Source organism: Cynocephalus volans, chromosome 6, assembly GCF_027409185.1.
Source record: "Cynocephalus volans isolate mCynVol1 chromosome 6, mCynVol1.pri, whole genome shotgun sequence".
Lineage (NCBI taxonomy): Eukaryota > Metazoa > Chordata > Mammalia > Dermoptera > Cynocephalidae > Cynocephalus > Cynocephalus volans.
The window spans coordinates 60,749,848-60,769,967 of record NC_084465.1 but is presented as its reverse complement, the minus strand read 5'-3'; the positions used below and the strand labels follow the sequence as shown (position 1 = coordinate 60,769,967).

General features: G+C 39.4%; 1 protein-coding gene across 2 annotated transcripts in view; it reads right to left on the bottom strand.

Moving 5' to 3' along the window:
* Positions 1–253: 253 nt before the first annotated feature.
* Positions 254–20,120, bottom strand: part of GRM3 (glutamate metabotropic receptor 3) — a 95,346-nt gene continuing 75,479 nt past the window's right edge. The window contains exons 3-4 of one of the 2 annotated variants that reach the window (XM_063100924.1): positions 15,156–15,330; positions 254–368 (exon numbers count right to left, since the gene is read on the bottom strand). In XM_063100924.1, coding sequence (XP_062956994.1) covers positions 254–368; positions 15,156–15,330 — 290 coding nt within the window. The remainder of the gene's footprint in view (positions 369–15,155; positions 15,331–20,120) is intronic. The other variant, XM_063100923.1, reaches the window with a different exon arrangement.

The following is a 20,120-nucleotide window of genomic DNA, read 5'->3' as shown; positions in this document are numbered from 1 at the left end:
GCCACCGTATTTTTTTAGTAGACTGATCCTGTCACACCCTGTCACCAATGCTCAGCTCTGTAAACAATGGTTATTTCCATGTTCTGGGGAATTGTTAGTAATGGGGGCACTAAAATCAGCCTAGAAAGTTCTAGCACGTCACTATATACTGTACAGTCCTCAAAAATAATTTATTGTACTGTTTCTAAAAAAAAGGTACTATGGTTCTTTTGTTCTGTTTCCATATTCTGGAGCTGCACGCGAATACTTCTGTCTAACAGTCTAAAAACACAAGAACTGAACTGCATTTCACAATCACAGAGATGAGGTGGTGGAGTCGAGGACTTCCCGCCCATTGCACACTGTGGGGACATACATGCTTGCAGAGGCTGGAAAACAAAGTAGGACAGAAAACATAGAGTTAGTCAAATGGGTTACATAGGTAATGGAATGAATAATCCTAGACACTTGATTAAAATTAAGTGAAAAACTCATTTTAACTTTTTTCTTTGGAAAATTCTAAATGATTTAATGCTATAATAAGTCAACTTTCTAAATACATTTGGCTCAAAATTAGTTTGCATCCTGGAACACACCTCCACTAATGTCATATCTCTTGGAGAGAGAATTTATAACCATAATTGTTGTTTAAAGAAGTCACGTGTGTGGAAGATTAGATTTGGTAATCTGTAATCTGGTTAAAATACAATGTGCAGAACTGAAAGCTCAGTCCAATTTTCTTATAGATTGCTAAATTATTTACCATTTTGATTACTTTAGTTTTGTTTTTATGGTCAGTGATGACTCTTATGTAGTCCCATAAGTCATCTGTGAACTCCACTGCCTTAAAGAATGGCTTGATATATTTTCATTGTTCAAGTGGATAACCTCAGTAAAAATAACAGCAAGGGCTGGAGTGCTGAGAGCTTCAATTTTATAATATTTCTCAGAAAAGAAGACATTCCAAAGTGATGATGCCCTTGTTAATGACAACAGTGGCAACAGGGGCATGATGTGCATATAGTATGGGTATGTGTATTCATTACTTTTATGACATAGTTTTCCCACATACAGTTCTTAGCTATTAACTTGTTAAAGTTGTGTTTTTATGAGAAATCTAGACACAGATAAGTTACGTCTATTTCACCCTTAATGCTTTTTTCCCCCCCACGGAATGAGGAGAAAAGCAAGGAGCCCCATGCTGCATGGGATGAAACCTTGTAGACAAAAGAATAGGTTAAAGAGATGGCCTTACATTACCTTTAAGGCCTCTCCACATCCCATCACTTGGCCTGGCTATCTGGGCATCCTCTAATAGTAGGAGCTGATCCCCTTGGCCACCTGACCACAGACAGCCCAGATCAAATTGGCCAGTCATCTGTCCCATTCTTTAATGGCATATCTCTCAGTTAATAAGCAGATAAACTAATCTTATGCTGAAGTGTTCATGCCCGATAGTGGATGTAGTCTTGCCCCACAAATTTGCATTTTGCATAGAAGTTTCCTTAAACACAAAGGAGTAACTATGAAACTTGAGATTATGTGGGGGAGCATTCACTGTATATTTCAGGTGCTGAAGTCTTTCAGTAGGTCCACCACTAGGGAAATGACAGTCCCTTACTTTTGCGTTGATTACTTGGCTAGGTATGTGAGAAAATCTATAAAGTCATGTCTGTGTGGCTTCCTAAAGTCACATGTGACATGTTGACTCTTTTGAAGATTTTTGTTTTCCTTTTATAAATGTTAGGATCAGATTCAATTTTCTTTACAGTATGAGCACTTTAAAAGCCATAATACCATTGAGGACATAGATGAGATAATCTACTTTTCTTGAAACTTCTACAATGAAGAAAATTTTAATACAGGATGTGCAGGTTAATACGTGATGGGAAGTGGTCATGATGATAATTCCAAATGTGAGGCAGGGTTTAATTTTGTTCTTTGAAAATGCTGTAATTAGATAAAGTATTTTCATGCATGTTATCTAATTCCAGACTTGTCAAAGCTAGGTAAGAGCAAGAACAAGGCAAAGTGCAGTTCAAAACATAGGTCACTGGAAAGCTAGGACAGACCTCTAGGCCAGTCCATACATACAGCAGTCCCCCTTATCTGTGGTTTCAGTAACCTCTGGTCAACCATGGTCTAAAAATATTAAAAGGAAAATTCCAGAAATAATTTATAAATTTTAAATTGCTTGTTTTTTTGAGAAGAGTAATGAAATCTTGTGCTGTTCTGCTCAGGATGTGAATCATCCCTTTGTCCACTTTATCCCCACTGTAGATGTTCCCCGCCCTTAGTAGTTCGTCAGCAGGCATCCTGGTTATCAGGTCAACAGATCACAAGAAGAAGGGTGAGCACAGTAAGATGAGAAATTTTGAGACAGAGACCATATTCACATAGCTTTTATTACAGTATAATTGTTCTATTTTATTATTAGTTATTGTTCTCAATCTCTTACTGAGCCTAATTTATAAGTTAAACTTTATCATAAATATGTATGTATCAGAAAAAACATACTATATGCAGGGTTCATTACTATTTGCAGTTTCAGGCATCCCTTGGGGTCTTGGTATGTATCCCCCATGAATAACAGGGGACTCCCGTATGTGTTCTTTCTGCAGTCCCCTTATACCCAACTTGACATCTTCATGTGGATGTTTAATAGACATTTCAAAATCGGTAGCCAAAGCAGAATTCTTGATTCCCTAATCTGTCCCCATTTAGCCTTCCTTTCCTCAGTGAATGGTCTTATCATCTGGCCAATCATCCAAACCAAAAATCTAAATTTTATGCTTCATTCCTTTTTTTGTCCATCCCCCCCATGTGAAACCTATCATCAGGTTCATTGAACTCTGTCTCCACATCCAAGAGATACTTCTATCTCTGCATACACCACCCTGGGCCAAGCCACCAATATCCTCTCCTGACTCTTGCAATAGCCGCACCACTGGCATCCCTGTTTCCACTCTTGGCTCCTGGCAATATCTGTATATTCTCTGTACAGCAGTGAAAGTATTTTAAAATATGTCACCTATGTACATGCCTCCAGTGGCTTCTCTTTGTGCTCTGACTCCTGACTTTGGCTTATAAATCCCTGTGCGCTTGTCTTTCTGTGGTCACCTCATTCCACATTTTTCCCCTTTTTACTTTTGTCCTCAAACGCAGCAAGTCTGCTTCTCAACTTTGCACCTTTGCAGTAGCCATTTTCTCTGCCAGGAATGCTCTTTCCCCTGATCATCACATGTCTGGCTTCTTCTTATCATTCACATCTGAAATGTCACCTCCTCAGAAGGGCTGCCATCAGGCCACCTAATCTAAAGTAGCTGGTAACTTATTCTCTGTCACATCACCCAGTTTTAAAACTCAGTTTAGCCCAACTGTGCTGCCTGCTTTTTTTCTAGCTTATTTCATTTTTTTGTTGTTAGTATTCTGTGTTTTTGACCAGAACATATGCAGAGGCTTTGCTTGTCTGTTTCATTGTTTTATCCCTAGTAATGGTCATGTAATAGACCCTCCATAAATATTTCCCGAATGATCATATTAATGTTTGCATAGAGTGAGGAAATGAATGGAAGTTTTAAGAAGGAAAATATCTTTTAATCTATAGAAATGACCAGCAAATGAGAAGGATGCAGGCACCTTGTTTTGGGACAGGTGGGTCTTTCTGCTTCTCAAGCCACATTGTGGCAATGGCCATCAACTACTCTTGCGAAGAGAACTGGCTCAGGCTGTGAGCTTCCCAGAGCAGGCATGCTGCCTTTGACATTTTGACTAATCTCTTTATCTTTTCCAGGATCAAGTTTTATTATTTCTGTGTGGGTTTTCATTTTCAGAGATTGAAGAGGAAGGACGTGTCATGGGGGTAAGTCTAGCAGAACGAAGGGCTGGTAGGCAAATGCCCCTCTCTGTCTACCTCGGACTAATACCCTCCCTGTCTGCATTTATTAAGGTTGTATCAGAAACCTACTCTGATGCTCCCCATACTAATGTGGAACTTGGTGTGATGCTATTCTTTGAAGTGTACTCTTACACTGTGTTGCTCACTGCATTCTAATTTCTTAAAAATTGGACATATTTTTACTAAGAAGTACAGAGACTGCAAAGGCTAACTGCATGGGAAACCTCAAGTTCTAGTTTAACATAGTTTTCTACTATGCACCCCATAGACATCTTTATAAAAGTTCATAGAATAACTTTGAGTCATCTGCCTGCTTCATAGAGACATTAAGGGGAATACCCTATGTCAGAATGTCTGAACTCACTGAGGAAGATAATACAAATTCAAGTTCTCCTTACAAGAAATAACAACACCAAAAACACCCACAAGATTCTTTCTGCAGCTGTTTTCCCCCTAAACACTTTTTAGCATATAGAAGGGAACTCTAACTTGTATTTTTCCACTTCTCTTTTACTATTTCACCTGGAGCTTTTGCCAGTGCATTTTATTATGTAAAAAATATTCTCATTTTTGCACATGCTGCTGAATATAGTAGAGGAAATTATTGTTTTATGAGTTTACTACCTCAATTACTCTGCTTTTCATAAATATTTTACATATGCCCTCTGGATTAGCTCATCTGTTATTCCCCAAGGTGGTAAAATATGTGGAAGAGCAAAGTACTATCATTTGTGCGTGTGTGTGTTTGTGATGAGCTTTTGCTATTAGACTGATGAAATTCTCACGAGATTTTTAATGGTGTAAGTTTAGCCCACTTTCTTAAGTGTGGTTAAGCAGATTTCCATAATCATCCTTTCTGCCAGAAATAAGAGGTATGCAGGCTTATTTTTGACTTTTCTGGGACTTGGGGTAAATAATATTTATTAGTTACTGTAGGCTAAGGTGGTGCTTTTTGCCCTTCAAAGTGAAAACTGAAGACAGCTGAACAAGACCTCATAAGTCCCACTATTGATCACAAAAGGGCAATTCACATCCATCAAAAGGCATATTTTGCTTTACAGACTTGGTGAAGCATTGGAGATCAACGCAGTCCAAGTGGTAGCTTTGTCTTGCTCTGTGAAATCCGCTTCTTTTTTACCAGTAATTCACGGACTGGCTAGGCTTTGGAGAAAATGACCCTCTTTTTTCAGGTAACTGTGCCCTCAGTCAATGCTAAACATATTTATTTAATAGATTCTTATGGATGCCAAGTCTGTTAGTCAATTTAGTGGCTGAGACTGGATCCTGAGAATCAGTGTGTTACTGTAACTGTGTAATACATAAGACTCGGAGAAAAACATTCCAACAGAACAGATGTTCCAGTTTGCCCCCATCTGTTCCATTTCCTTGCTCCTGGTGACCCCAAATAATTTTCCCCAGGATGTATGCTTGTTGAGATATTTTAATGTTATGGTCACGGAGTCCGGTTTCCACCAGCTGGTTGTTGCCCTCCTGCTTTGTCACTCAATCTCTCTTCTTACTCATCATCTTAATTCTGCTTGTGTTCCATTCCAGAAGTTCATCAGGTGATTAATATATATTGTCTGGGCAGCTGATGACACTGCTATGCACTGGTTTGGTAGTCTTGCCATGTCAGAGATTTCACAGTGGGAGGCAGAGAATTCATTATTAAGAAATATAGACTGACTTCTCAACAACTGTTTCTCCTTTATGACCCAAGTAATGGTCTTGAACTCTTCAGCAGACTTCATATAAAATCATATTCATTATGCTGTGGGATAAAAATCTACAAACCCAATATTTAGTGTCCAAATGTGGAGTTAGAACTATATGAAAGAAAAGATTTCCTCATTCAGTGATTCTGTTCTTGTGAGACAAAATTCATGGAAAGAGAAGATACAGCATGTGTCTTTTTTATGACTCATAATACAGCTTAATTACCTTATTAACATAAATTCCACTTGGTCTTCAACAAAATACCTCACTGCATTGTTGCCACATCATTCATGCTGTTTTTTAAATCACGTTCTTTTACTCTCTCTTCCCTCCCTCAGGAGGAATAAAAGTGGATGCTCAATAAATAATTGGTAAATGAAGGGACTCAATTTTGGTACTAGTGTACTGATTTTGCATTCTTCTTACTGTCTCTTAGTTGCCCCAAATTTCTGGTTTCTCCTTTTTTTCTATCCAAATGTGGTTTCAGACAATGATCAGACACTCATTCACTTTGAGGCTCAGGTGACTAGTATGAGCCACACATGCTACTATGCCTAGGGCTCAAGGTCTGAAGCTGAGTGTTAAACTCTAATAAAATAATGTCAGGCATTAGTCCCCCTTTCTAGTGGAGTTAATCCTGTTAGCTTCACCTTCAAATTACATACAGCATCTGAACTCTTTATTAGCTTCCACTGCTACCACCCTGATCTAAGCCACCAACATCTGGACTGTACAATAACCTCCTAAGGAATCATTCTGCCTGTCCCTGTGTTATATTCTGCCCACACAGCCAAAATGATGCTTCTAAAGTCAGGTCATTCCACACCTCTGATGAAATGCTTCTAGTGCTTTCCCATTTCTTTCAATAGAAAAGCAAAAGTTGTTACAATGATCTCCAAAGTCCTACATGATCTGTTCCCCTCTCTGTCCTCATCTCTTCTCACTTTCACCCTTATTCACTTTCTTCTAGCCACATGGCCCTCTCATTTGCTGTTCTACGGCTTGGTGTGTCTTTCCCTCAGATGTCCTTTCTTCATGTCTCTGCTCAAATGTCACTTTATCAGAAAGCCCTTTCCTGGCCACTCTATAAGAAATAGTAACTCTCTCCATTCCTAGTGTGCCTTATTTGTTCATTCCCCATGTTAGTTTCTTCACATCACTTGTTGACACCTGATATGTTATCTGTTATTTGTTTGTGTGGGCCCCTCCTCTGGCCCAATTAGAATGCAAGCACTATGAGTGCAGAATTTGTTTTGACACATCCCTGGTCCTAGAGCTGAGCCTGGCTCCAAAATTTCTTCAATGAATGAGTGAATTGAAGATTGGTCACATTTACTTGGTAAGAAGGTCTTTTCCCAAAGCCTCCAAAATTATACCAGGTAGGGCAGGCACCCCCACCCCCCAACTTTTTTTTTATATGGATAGGGATTTTAATGTTACATAGGCACACAAATCCCTCCATTTAAGGCTGTTCTCCAGGGAATGTCACTTAAAGTGAAAAAGAAGTAGGGAAGAAAAATAGAGTATAATAAGTTGATGTTAGACCCTCTGCTTCCTTTTTTTTTTTTTTTTTTTTTTTTTAAGATATTAAGCATCTGAAACCAATGTATGGGCAATAGTTGATTATTTACATATTTCCTTTCCAAAATAAGTACATAGTTTCTGAGCATAGTACCATATTCCCAAAGACATTTCATACATTTGGGGTTCCAGGGAAATGTGTAAGACTGTAGGTATCTCCCATACGATATTGAACTCTTGGTTTAGAAACTCTTTATGAATTTGCATTCTATTTAAGTGTATAAGACAGAAGGAGGAACTATGCACTGTAATTTAATTCAAAAAAGTCATACTTGCTTTTAAAGAACAACTTAATAAAAATTATGTCTTTCACATAAACATTTAGCCAGTTACCACTAGCAATATTCCTTTGTCTTCATCATATCACATTTTCTGAGAAGTTTTGTGGGAGCACCTCTGGAAGATCATGCTTTCTCTGTGTGCAGCCTGGTTGCATGGATCACTAGTGTCTCAGATGGACATGATTTATGCTGTTGAGCTCCCTGGCATGGGACACAGTCTGCAGCCATGCTGATAGAACAAGATGCTGTTGGGTGTGGCGTGGAATCGAATTTGCAGATGCTAAGATTCTCATTCTCAGAATAGTCTGAATCGAATTTTGAAACTGAGCTAAGGCGGAAAAGCCAGAAGCTGCTTTTGAGGGCTTTGTATCTCTATAATTTCACTTACTAAATTCCTTAAAATATATAATAGATAGGGCCCTAGTTTTCTCATCTAGAAATACGGTTATTAGAATAAATGATCCTTAGCAGCCTTTTTAGCTGCAGTCCCTGTGGACACATTTTTTTCTATTTTTTTAATTGTGGTAATATATATATAAGATTCGCCATTATAACCATTTTTACACATACACTTCAGTGGAATTACTTACATTCATGATGCTTTGTAACCATCACCTCTATTTCCAAAAACTTTTTCATCGTCCTAAACATATGCAGTCACTGTTATTATTGAAGGAGGGCTATTATTCATGTCCTGATTAAACAAACATGTCTATGATAGTGCCCCCAGCAGTATCTACATTATTGCATGAAAAGTTTCTGAAAATTTCCCAGTGGTCAGATTCCAGTTGCAGACAACAGAATCCCCTCTGTCTTAGCATTTTTTAAACCAGGGTATGTCTGCTACTCTTTCCAAGACATGGAAAGTTCTAAGGGAATCAATGGCTACTTTCTCATTTTCCATATGTACTTTTGTAAAATTGATCTACCTGGGGTTGTGGTGTCCATTTCTACTTTCTCATTTAAAACTGTTAACTACTTTTCAAGAGAAAATCATAACATTTCATGCACCAGTGAAAGGTACAAGTCCAAATGTTTGCATCAGGAAGCCTCCTTAATCCAGGGTATATCAAGACTGATACTTCCCATCTAGCAAGTACATCAGATAAGGGATGACTGTGGCATTAGAAATAAGTATTTGGCCTGTGCTGAGGTGCTCTCATATATTGTAGAGTGGGGAGAAGTGTCATCACGACCTTACTGCTTGTATTCCCTGGCTCTTGGTAAAGAATGTATCAATTCTTACGGAAAGTGCCATGAAAACAAAACAAAGAGCCTATATGAATAAGAGTTACGAAAGGTGGAGGCATTTGATTTCACCTAGGTGGCAAGCTCCCAGTGAGGATCCATGCTTTATGCTACCTTTCCGTGTATCTTAGACATAGAATTCAGAAGTTAAATGGCTGTCATAGGGATGCATAATAAAATGCTTATTTGAATTGCAAAAGTCAGTATTTCTGACAGAAATTAAGCCTGTAAAAAAAAAAAAGAAGGTGGACTATATTTGCTTGGGGTGAAACTAGCAAAATATTAGAGGTAAAGAGAAAATGATTTAAGGGTCAGAAAAGAGCAGTTGTAAGACAAGTTCAATGGCAATATTAAATAGACGAAAGGAGAGGTACTAAGCATCACTTCTCTAATCCAGGTAGGTTACCTGTTACAGCTGGAGACTCTCCTTTCTCCATCCCCAGTGAGGAAGGGAGTGGAAGGGAATGGAATGAGGTTCTCAGGAGTGCCCTGCTTTCCAAAGGGAAAAACAGATTGACATCTGTCTGATTTGGAAGCATTAGGTATATTTTGCCTGGAAGCAGCTGACTTCACTTATTCCTCCTGCCTTGTCCATTAAGGACTTATGTTTATAATGTACTTATGCCTGTGGCCAAAGACTGTCAATTCAGTCTGTGTTACCAAATAACTTGCTAATTTGCCTGGCCAGACTAGTACATAGTGTCAGTATGGGAATCCTTGAGGTTATAGTACAGACATAAGCCTATAATATTGTTTCTCTGGAGATGCACTGTCAATAAGAAACTTGGGCATTATGTGGTATTTTTTTTTTCTTTTATAAAGTCATATTCAGACTTCAACAATGGCTTAACCCCTGCTAACTAGGATATATTCAAAGGCTCGGCTCTTGATAAGTGCAAAGTCTGGTCCTCATGTGCTTGCTTTCTGTTGCTGTAGCTCTGGGGAAAAATTATGCCACGACTCTAGAAGACTGTTCACTTGATCTTTTTGTACTATTGTGTAGTGGATTGAATTATGTTCTGCCAAAACTCATTGAAGCTTGAGTCGTGTCCCCCAAGTTTTATGTATTAGAAACTTGGCCCCACTGTGACTGTTGTGAGAGTGGGAAATCCTATTATGGTAAATGAAAGGTGGAGCCTTGAAGAAGTGATTAGATTGTAGGACCATGCCATAGTGAATGGATTAAAAATGGTGGTCAGGGGCGTGGTTCTGAGGGCTTTAAAAGAATAGGAGAGTCTGTTTTTCTCTGTCTCTGCTCTCTCTGCTTCCACCATTTTTACAATGTGATACCCTGCTGTCACTGCCACCACCTCCAAGGCTCTCACCAGAAGTGTTCCCTGGACTTTGGACTTCCCAGCCCTAGAAACCATAAGCAATAAATTTCTTTTTCTTTATAACAAAATATCTGGAACTGGGTGATTTATAAGCAACAGAAATAGACTAATACATGTTGCTTTCTTTTTATAATGTGGACGTACTCCGTAATAAAGAATAATTCTATTAATTGAGCAGCTCACACACTACCACCTAGACAAGATCACCATCAGCAAGAGAAACACGTATCCCAGTAAGAGCAAATCTAGGTCCATAATGGCTCTGAAGACTATGGGGCATACTTCATTTCTCACCTCTCTCCTCAATCTGTTCTGATATAAAACCCACATCAGTGCCGACACTCTGTCCTGCATGTAATCTCACATGTACATCCAGCCTGTCTCCTTCAATGATACCAGTTCCACTTGCATTCCCAGCATATATTCTTGATTGCCTGTCCTTGGGAACCAACTCATTGTTTCTAAAGCAGAACAGTATAAAGAATGACCTGTTTTCTTTTTCATCCAAAGACAAAGGACGTTTGCTTATGTGTGTGGGTGTGGGAGCAGCACTACAAGTATGAATTTAGGATTTTAGGATTTTTACTGCCATTGGAAGAAGCACGTCCACTTTCAGCAAATATTTTCTGAACGGCCAGGTGCTTCTATACTGGAAATGCCTTCCCTGGAGGGTTCCAGGGGGAGCTTGGGAAAGAACTGCACAGGATGTGGCCATTGGCATCATGAGGCAAAGGATGGATGTTCAGAATACCACTACCTCTCTGAATCCCACGTCTCCTTCCTCTGTGGTCATTAAGAAGACTTCCCTGCACTGATCTCAGTGGATGACATAGACAAGGATGGTTTGTGCTGAGTTTCTCAAAATGTTTTCCTTGGATCTCCATTGAATCAGCTGGGGTATCAGTTATAAACCAGATTTCTGGCCTTTGCCTCATGCCATAGTAATCAGGGATTCCCTTTTCAAGGAGGTTATTTCTTTGTACACAAATATTTGGGAACCATTGGCCTATGGCTACACTCAATGGAGAAAAGTTAAGGTGTCATTTATCTTTATTATTCTGACTTCCATTGTATATAGTTAATCAGACACAAATTGAATTTTTCACTTTTCCACATAGCAATGTGTAAAACATTTCTCAAACAATGAGTCTTCTAAGATATCCTTAACCACATGTTCTTTCTTTCCTCCCCGCTTCTGAGTTTTGTCACACTTTTCCATCTTTTTGGAGGAATTGCTCAGCTTTAAAATCCAATTCCAGTACTCTTTCTGCTACCAACCACCTCAGCTAGCATCAGGAAGCTCACAGAGTCTCCAAAGTCATGTGATATTTCTGCTGCTCTCTGCCAGAGGATTAACTGGGAGTTAATATGCCTGCAGACTTCTAGTCTGGATGACTTCTTGTTATCACATGGAATTAAGTGTAAGTAACTGTAATCCTTGATAGGGGTGTAGTACTGGATTAATTTAGGATTTGGATACTGTGGTATAATAAAAATGGCTACGGATTCTTTGAGAGGTGGATCTATGTCCCTTCCCTCAAATCTAGGCCAGCTCTGACATAACTTTAATGAATAAGTATGGTACCAGTCACACTGTATCAATTTTCTGGCCAGGCCTATTTCTACTTCGTCTTTTATGAAGCATGCTCTTTGGGAGCCCATATGGAGAGGCTTCCTGCCAAGGTGTAAAGAATAAGAGTGAAATCTCTGTGGATCTTTTAGATCATCTCAGTCTCTGCTGAAAACCACAGGAAGACCCCAGTCAAGGCCTCATGGAGCAGGTGAACTGCCCACCCGAGCCCTGCCTGAATTCCTGACCCATAGAACTGTGAGAGATAATAAAAGGGTTGTTGTCTTAAGCCACTAAATTATGGGGAAGTTTGTTATGCAGGATTAGAGAACTAAATGTGAAGAGGAGGAGATAACTCTGTTGCTATACTAGCTTACTCTCATCTGTACATGCAGTTTTTGTTTTTACCTCTTGAGAGAACAAGTCGGAAAACCAGCAGAAATATCAGTAACAATCACTTAATGGAATAAAGTGCCAGCATAATACTTACCAGAAGAACATAAATTATGTACAACCTAAGTAAAACATATGCTTAATCTAATTAACTCGCATTTAAGGATTTTTCTTGATTTATAAAACAACATACTCACCTGTATTTAGGAAGAAAGTGGATACAAATTGAGCTGAATATATAATGGAGGAAAAAGGCACTCAGATATTAAATGAGTTGTGTAAATTCTGACCACAGTGGGTCAGTAACATGTTCAGGCATAGAACTAGATCCCATAGACCAGTGGCTTTCAAGGTTGTTTCATTGTGATTCATAGTAATAAACACATTTTACCTGGACTGGGTGCATGCAAGTGACTCTTCATGACTTACCCTTATTACATGTAATGCACACTAAGGTTTTCTATTCTATTTTCTTCTTAAAAATACTTGTCAAACACACTAAATGAAATTTATGACCCATTAATGGATCAATGGATTTTAGGCCATAAGTAAATCAAGGATGTTTCTTATTAATCTCTACTTCTCAGTTATGTAAACTAGGCAAACTATACAGTATGAAAACCACTGCCCTAGACACTAAGCTTTCTGGGATCAGGGACCCTGTACTATTCACTACTGTGTACACATTGCTTAGAAATTTCTGGTGTATGGTAGGTACTCAAAAATTTAAGGAATGAATGAATTTCATAATAGTTCCAATTTATTAAAGTGGGAAGGATATTAATCACAAGTCAGTAAATCCAGGGTCAACTCTTGACTCTCGAATCATTGAATCCTGGACAAGTAACTTCAATTGTCAATTTTCTTACCTAAAAAACAGAACTTGTGATATCTCGTACTCGTGAGGATAAAATGAACCCACAAATATAAAACACTTTGAATAAAAGATATTGAATTACAAATAACAGATGAATGTATTTGTTACTTATGCACTTAAAAATGTCTAGAGATATTGTATAAATTCTTCACTTTGTTATGTAATACTATTTCATTTCTTTGGATTAATTAGGGGAATAATGCTGAAACAATGAGGTCTGAATTTAGACCTTTTTAGAGAAAGAAAATTTAGTTAAAATTTCATTTAGTAACAAAATAGTCCAACTTTGTTGGGTTGGGTAGACACTTTGAAATATTAATTGAGCCACTCTCAAATTAGCATAGTGAACTCCAGTTTAAGCAGGTACATTGTTTTTGTGTAAATGGATATTTCAAATATTCTGAAGAAACTTCATTGGGTAAAGTGTCTTTGTTATCTCTTCAGGAATTTATTAATTCCTAACATATGTATTATAAAATACTGCCATTTCTAAATTACTGAGGTCTAGAGATACACAATTTGGAACAAGGTCAGCAGAAGACATATGTACTTTGCTAAATTGTTCTAATAACAACTAAGAGCTCTGAGCTATCAACAGGACACTTTTTGCCCAGAGGTAAATCTTATTGCACAGACTAGGGTAACCTTCCTTCTGTTCTCCCTGTAAAGCCCAGCAAGTACCTAGTGCAATGCGGACTTGCCCAGCTTGCTTTCTGCTAGATGTAGTGGTTATGAGCACTGGCTTTGAAATCAGAGGAATTCTGGTTCTTCCATTTTCAAAATGTGGGACCCTAGGCAGGTTTCTTCACCTCAAAGTTGTGAGCATTAAATAAGATATAGCACACGTGTACATGCGTGCACACATACACACATAAAATACTTAGCACAATGCCCAGCACATAGGAAACATTCAACAAATTATAGTTCCTGTTAGCTGTTATTCTTGTTGTTTTTATTAGTTATTGCCAGTTCTTTCTTGTAGCTCCCCCACCCCATAGCTGCTTACTGCCGAGGAGCAGCACATACTGCCGTTCAGCATCACTGAACACATGCTCGCAGCCTGTCAGTCTTCCCTCTGCTCGCTGGGGGAAGGGTTGCCCTCTTAAATTCTGTACTTTGTTGGAGAAACTGGGGCACTAATGCGATTGCTCACCCCGTGATGCTGAGCTATTTTGAAGTATCCTTTCTAATTGACTCGAGGCAAAATTGTGAAGTAGTCATTTGTCTCTGTCACTTTCAGTCCTCCCCCCCACTCTGGTGGCTCCACACCCCCACATCTCCCTCATCCTTCTGTCAGTGAATTTCTCCTACTCCATACCACAAATTAGCTGAGAACAGCTTAAAAGGTTGTCCCCTTTAGGTATATTTGTGCTTTAGGGAATTCTAAAGAATCAAATCAATGATTCTCTGAGGATAGTGTTTCAGACATTTGCAGGCCAGGAAGAGAGAGAATTTTAGACTGGGAAGTTATCCTAGAATCCTTCAGTCTACACTGCCTCCTCAGCTGGTTCTCAGTTGAAAAAACATTGTGTCATTGAAGTAGTAAGTACTATTCTAACATTTTCCAAGGTGCATTCCATGAGATGTTAGTTGGTTTTCCTGTGATCAAAGACTTCTAGGAAACTCTGTGAAGAACAAAGTTAGACAGGATTCCTTGCTGTAGAGATTCTCAAAATCTTTAAATGCTCATGTTAAGGGAAATGCTTTAAACTTCTAAGGAGGTATTTAGGATGTAACAATTTTCATCTAAATATATTTGATTATCTTCCCCTTTTAAGTTCTCATGAAGTACCTTCAGCATCTGTGTAACACAGAACATACTGTATAGAACACTAGTCTCATTCAACCCTCTAGTCAGATGAGTAAACTGAGGCAGGGAACAATAGAGTGACTACTTAAGATTACTTATTAAACTGATTATAGAACAGGACTAGAGACCAGGTTGTCTCACTCTACATCATGGTAAAAACCCTAACTGCAGTTACAAATTTGATGTCTTTCTTCCCTGCTAGACTTCATGTACTGCCCAAACAAACTTTGACTCTCCTGCTCTCTGCTGTATCCCCAGCACCTAGCACAGCATCTAACACACAGTGGTTGAGCAGGTACTAATTAAAATTGAATTGAGATTGTTCATGGGGACAGGTGTGTGTTGTCTGTCCATCCCAGCTTGTCCCTACTACAATGCTAGGTATGATGGAGCCCACTGCTTCCCCTCCCAGCCTGTCCCTATGTCAATGCTCGGTATGAATGAGTCAGTGCTGAGTTCCATACTTACACTGAGAATATGTGGTCCCAGTTCCGCTGACACTGAACCTGTTGAGGTGCAGTCTGTGTGTGACCACATTCTTCTGGGGTTGGAACAGGATGATATGCACTTTGGGTGCAAACAAACAGCCCAACACCACAAAGCCGCTCAGGCTGACGGAGATGCACATGGTTGTGGTCTGCACCTACAAGAAAAGGTTGCCTAGTAAGAGCTGGGCTATAAATTCAGTAAAGTGGCCAACTAAAGAGAGCACTGAAACAAGAGCATACTGAAAAATCCAGAATCACAGCCAAATCAATACAGTAATTTATTGAGTCTTCTGTGTTTAGGATGTCCATGGAAACATTGCTCAGGGTTTGCAAGCAAACACCATTTGTGTGGGGTACTTCTGAATGCCTGCCAAGACTTCATATGGATTTTCTTGTTTGTTTTCTTTATATTTGTGTAAAGATATTTCTGCAGAACCACTGAAGTTGGAATCTTAAATAGTAAAACATAAATAATTCAGTGATGAAGTGGCCAGACTGCTGATGGTTTCAGTCAATGAACTTGTCTTGTTTAAGATTCACTATATTATGAACAAATTTGGGCCTTTTACGTTTTTCCGTCTCCCTTTCTTGCTAGGGGCTCTGTCTATCAGCTACTGGCTTCTCTGCTCGATACTGGGGGGCATCATCAACTTTATTCGGTGGTATTTTTTCTTATTTTGTTGGGTTCTCTCTGGAACTTTGTTACATCTGGTAATCACCATCACCGTCCTTGACAGAGAACTTTCGCTTTCTCCCTCTGCTCCTGAAAGTGAACCTCAGAACTGGGGCTGATCATCTCTTCTCATTCTCTTGTTCTCCCTCTTCTCTGATCTCATCATTTGTCCTGGCTTCAGTTCCCATAGATTTGCTGGAAAATTCCAAATTAGACTCTACATATTTTATCACCTTCAGTACTGAAAAATGGAAGTTAATGATCTCTTCTATCAGTTTTGTGAACATTTACTGTAGATACTTAGAAGCTCCTTGAAATCCTATAGTAATTTTAGATTTTTTTTCCTTTCCCTCTAGGCAAATGCTATTACCAAATAGCATCATTTTTAATGCCCGAAAGTCTCTTATCTTCCTCTCTCATCAAAAAAAGCTGAAGACTAAACAATTAACTGTAGCAGCCACAGAACTTAGGAACGCTTCATTCTATTTTTGGTAAGAAAATTCAGGCTACACTTGTGGCGTGATTCTTCAGACCCTAGTTTTATTGTAAGTGCTAAAACCATCATCTATCCTCATCATTGTAAAGTTTTTGTCTTCCGTAACTAATCCGGTGCCCTCCAACTTGGGCACCCAGTTGCAGGCTCCTTTTCCTTTTTTAGCTTCTCAGAAAAGAGGCTACTATCTAATCCTATCATGTAAAAGCCTTGATAAAGCTGGTATAATTTGTTCTGTGTGTGTGTGTGTAATATTATGTTAGAATTCTACTCTTCCTGTCTCAGTTTCGAGTGAAGTCAATAGAGATATCAGATACAGTGGGGATGAGAAAAGTTCAAATGTGCAAATTTTCAAGGAAAACTTTTCTGAAACCATTTCTATAACTTGAAACTCCTCACATACTTTAAGACAGTATAAGAAGAGGAGAGGAGGGAAGAGGATTTGGGGAGGAAGGTATCTTGGAAAAAGCTGTACTCATGTTCTATCTCCTCACTTAAAGCCTACACAGGAGTATTTCTATGGGGCTGTTCACAGAAAGTTCGAGGTGTTTCTACAGGAGGAGGATGCCCCGGATTGGGAACTGATTTCTGCCTTGGAAATCTAGATGGTGAAATGTGCAATGCTATTAAAGCAATTAACATTTTGCAAAAAGCAAAATGTGGCACTGCACAGAGACTTACTACGATATTCAGATAGTCCTTTCCTCCAAGAATTAATCAAAGCAAATCATATTTGAGTGGCATGCATGGACGAGATGGGCCACACAAGGGCCTTCCTGGGTAGTCTTGGGCCTACATGGAGGAGCCTGAGACCCTCACAGAAAGGGGCTGGAGGGGTACAGTTCGGTGCCCTGGGACTGAGCATAGAGAACAGAGAATTACCAGCCAACGCACTCAAGGACCTGCAGGAGAAAAAGACCAAAGGGGAACTTCTGAAGATTATATGAAAACATCCTTTAATCATCTTCCAGGCATCCCAGGGATGTATCTTTAACCACTTGTGGACTTCGAAATCATAAAGCCATCCAGCCACATAAGAACTGTCCTACCTCTTCCTTATTACTCTTTAATCAGAGATGAAAGGGAAATAGCAGTAGGTGGGTCGGGGAGCATGAACAAGGAGGAGGGAGCAGCCAACCACTGCAGGCTCTCAGCCCGAGGCAGGCCAGACCTCAGGAGGAACGAGATTTAATGTTAAGACACGGTTTTGATAATTCCATAGAACTAGACATTTCAATTTCTTAATAGAGAAGATTATCAATTAAAAATAATTGTAGGACCTTATTTTACCTAAGAGCATACAAATTCTTGAGCCTACAAGGTCATGAGCATTTTTGTTCATTGCTTTATCCCCTGCGCCAGAATGGTGAATACTCAGTGTGTGAATGTGTCTTATGGAATTTCTATAGGGGGGGAGGGGATGGTTACCCTTACTAAATATACTAAAGGGATAATGGGAGGCAGAACTAATTTGCATTTTGATCATAGTATATGGACCATATGTATTCAATATACCTCTTATAAACTTGAAACACTTTAACCATTTTTTCACAAAGCCCAAGTCATAGTCTCACAGTTATTTCAGTAAGTCACACTACACACTAGTTCGCATATATCCATAATTCTGTGTTCTGATGCTTTCCACACTACTGCTCCATGCTGCTCTGTTTTCATTTTCCTCAAACTCCCAGCAACATGTGACATGGCTAATTATTTCCTTCTTTTTGGCTTCTTGGACACATCCTTCCCTCACTGGTTATTCTCTGTCTTAGTTATCTCTTCTACCTGAGCTTTACATGCTGGATGGAGTGTCCCACTCCTCAGTTTTGGACTCTCTCCTCTTTACCATCTCATTGAGCTGCATGGCTTAAATGCCTCCTTTGTTGATGATGTCCGAATATTACTAGTTCTGACCTATCCTTTGGGCTTCTAAACCTAAATATTCAACTATTACCATGACATATTCTTTTGGGTATGTAATAGGCACATCATAATTAATATGTAAACAAAACTTGGTCCCTTTTTCCAAGTGTCTCTAATTGAGGAAGTGACACCAAATGGCATCCAGTTGTGCAAACCAAAAACCTGGGAGTCATCCTTGATTTTGCCATTGCTTTTATACCCACACATCCATTCTAATAACAATTTTATTGGTTCTGTTAGAAGATAATTGTCTTTGGGTCTCTCATGTTATCTTGCAAACAAGGCTCTGACTGCTTTTGTTCCAGACTTTCTTTTCAAGGGTATTTGTATAGCAAAGAGTTTTAGAAGATAGAGATAGTGCCTACCTCTAGAGCAAAAGGCCAGCATACCATCCATTATGAAAGATTCAGCAGAGTTCCACTCCTGTAATGTAGCCCACTGACTGTGCAGGGGTCACCTGGCCCACCTGCATAGGCCTGTGAGAAGTGGAGCTCAGGGAACCAGGGTAAATGCTGACACTCTGCTACTGCTGTTGCTGTGAGTCACCAAGTCCTTTTTTTTTTTGTCAGCATCAGTAAAACTGTTGCAGGCTAACTTGGTACCTTGCAAGTAAAATAAAATCTCAAACAAGACAGCCTTTGACAGTTTTGGCAATGAGGATGGAATGCCAATAGAGACACGGCTTTTTCAGAAAGGAAGTATGAGGGCCTCAAGGGCTGATTAACGAGGCTCGAGGGAAGTCCATGGACATTTGGAGCAAATGTGTTAACCAAACTATATGGCCAACCAGAAATAAATAGTGCTCCACTTTACTGCCTATTAATGAGGAGGATTTGGGGAGGGGCCTAACGCTGCATAATAGTAAGTACGTTCAAAGAGAGTTGCTGAACTGGTGCTCTGATCATTGCTAAACCTCCTCTGGTGGGCCAGGGTGGGCAGATTTCTTCCCCAATCAGATTTAAGCCCACCTGATTCTAACAACTAGTATTAAGATTTGTCCTGAATAGGCAGAAAGTTCCATTCCCTTTCACACAAAATTTGTAGAGACATGCACCTACACTGAGCATGAAAAGAGGGACTTCAGAGAAGGCAGAAACCAGCTGAATCATTTGAACTTGGGCAGAAACCAGCTGAATCATTTGAACTTGGGCTGGTTTTCTCGGGAAGTTGAAGAGGCAGGGCACACAATGCTGGTGAAGGAAGAATGGCAACAGCTGGGCCCTCCTAGGGCTCATGCCCTGCTGAAGTCTCTCATGCCAAACTTAGATCCATTTCAAGATGATAGTTAAAGTATCACACTTTTTTTTTTTTTTTTTTTTGCAGTGGAACCTGCAAAAAATAAGAGCTTTGCTCCTCTCGGTGAGACTTCCCTGAGACAGAAAGACTCTGGGAAACCATAGATGAGGCACTGACTAGTGTTTGGGTGCTTACTCACCTGGATTGGGTTTACAATGCTGACAAAGGTGCTGTGTTAAAGAATGAGAAAATGATTCAAAGAAGTCTAGATAACTTCTTGCAATTAGCAGCAACCCTGGAAAACTTCCCTATCCCTTATATTAAAACCAAGCAAGACCTTGAGACATATTACCATGATGAGATAGCAAATGCTGGATTAAGGTGGACTTCTTTAAAAAAAAGTTACTGTGTGTGAGTGAAGGCCAAGTTAGTTGAAGTGCACAAGCTGTGAGTCCCAGCCAGAAAGCTATAGGCTCTGGCTTCTGAGTTAACGAGTTGCCAAAGTTGAAATGAATGACATTCAAGATGAGCTTGTTGTCTGATTTAGGCTTTTGGGTGCACAAAAGCATTGGACCTTGGCTTGGTTGAGCCAAGAGTAGCTGCTGAGTGCTTAAAACTGA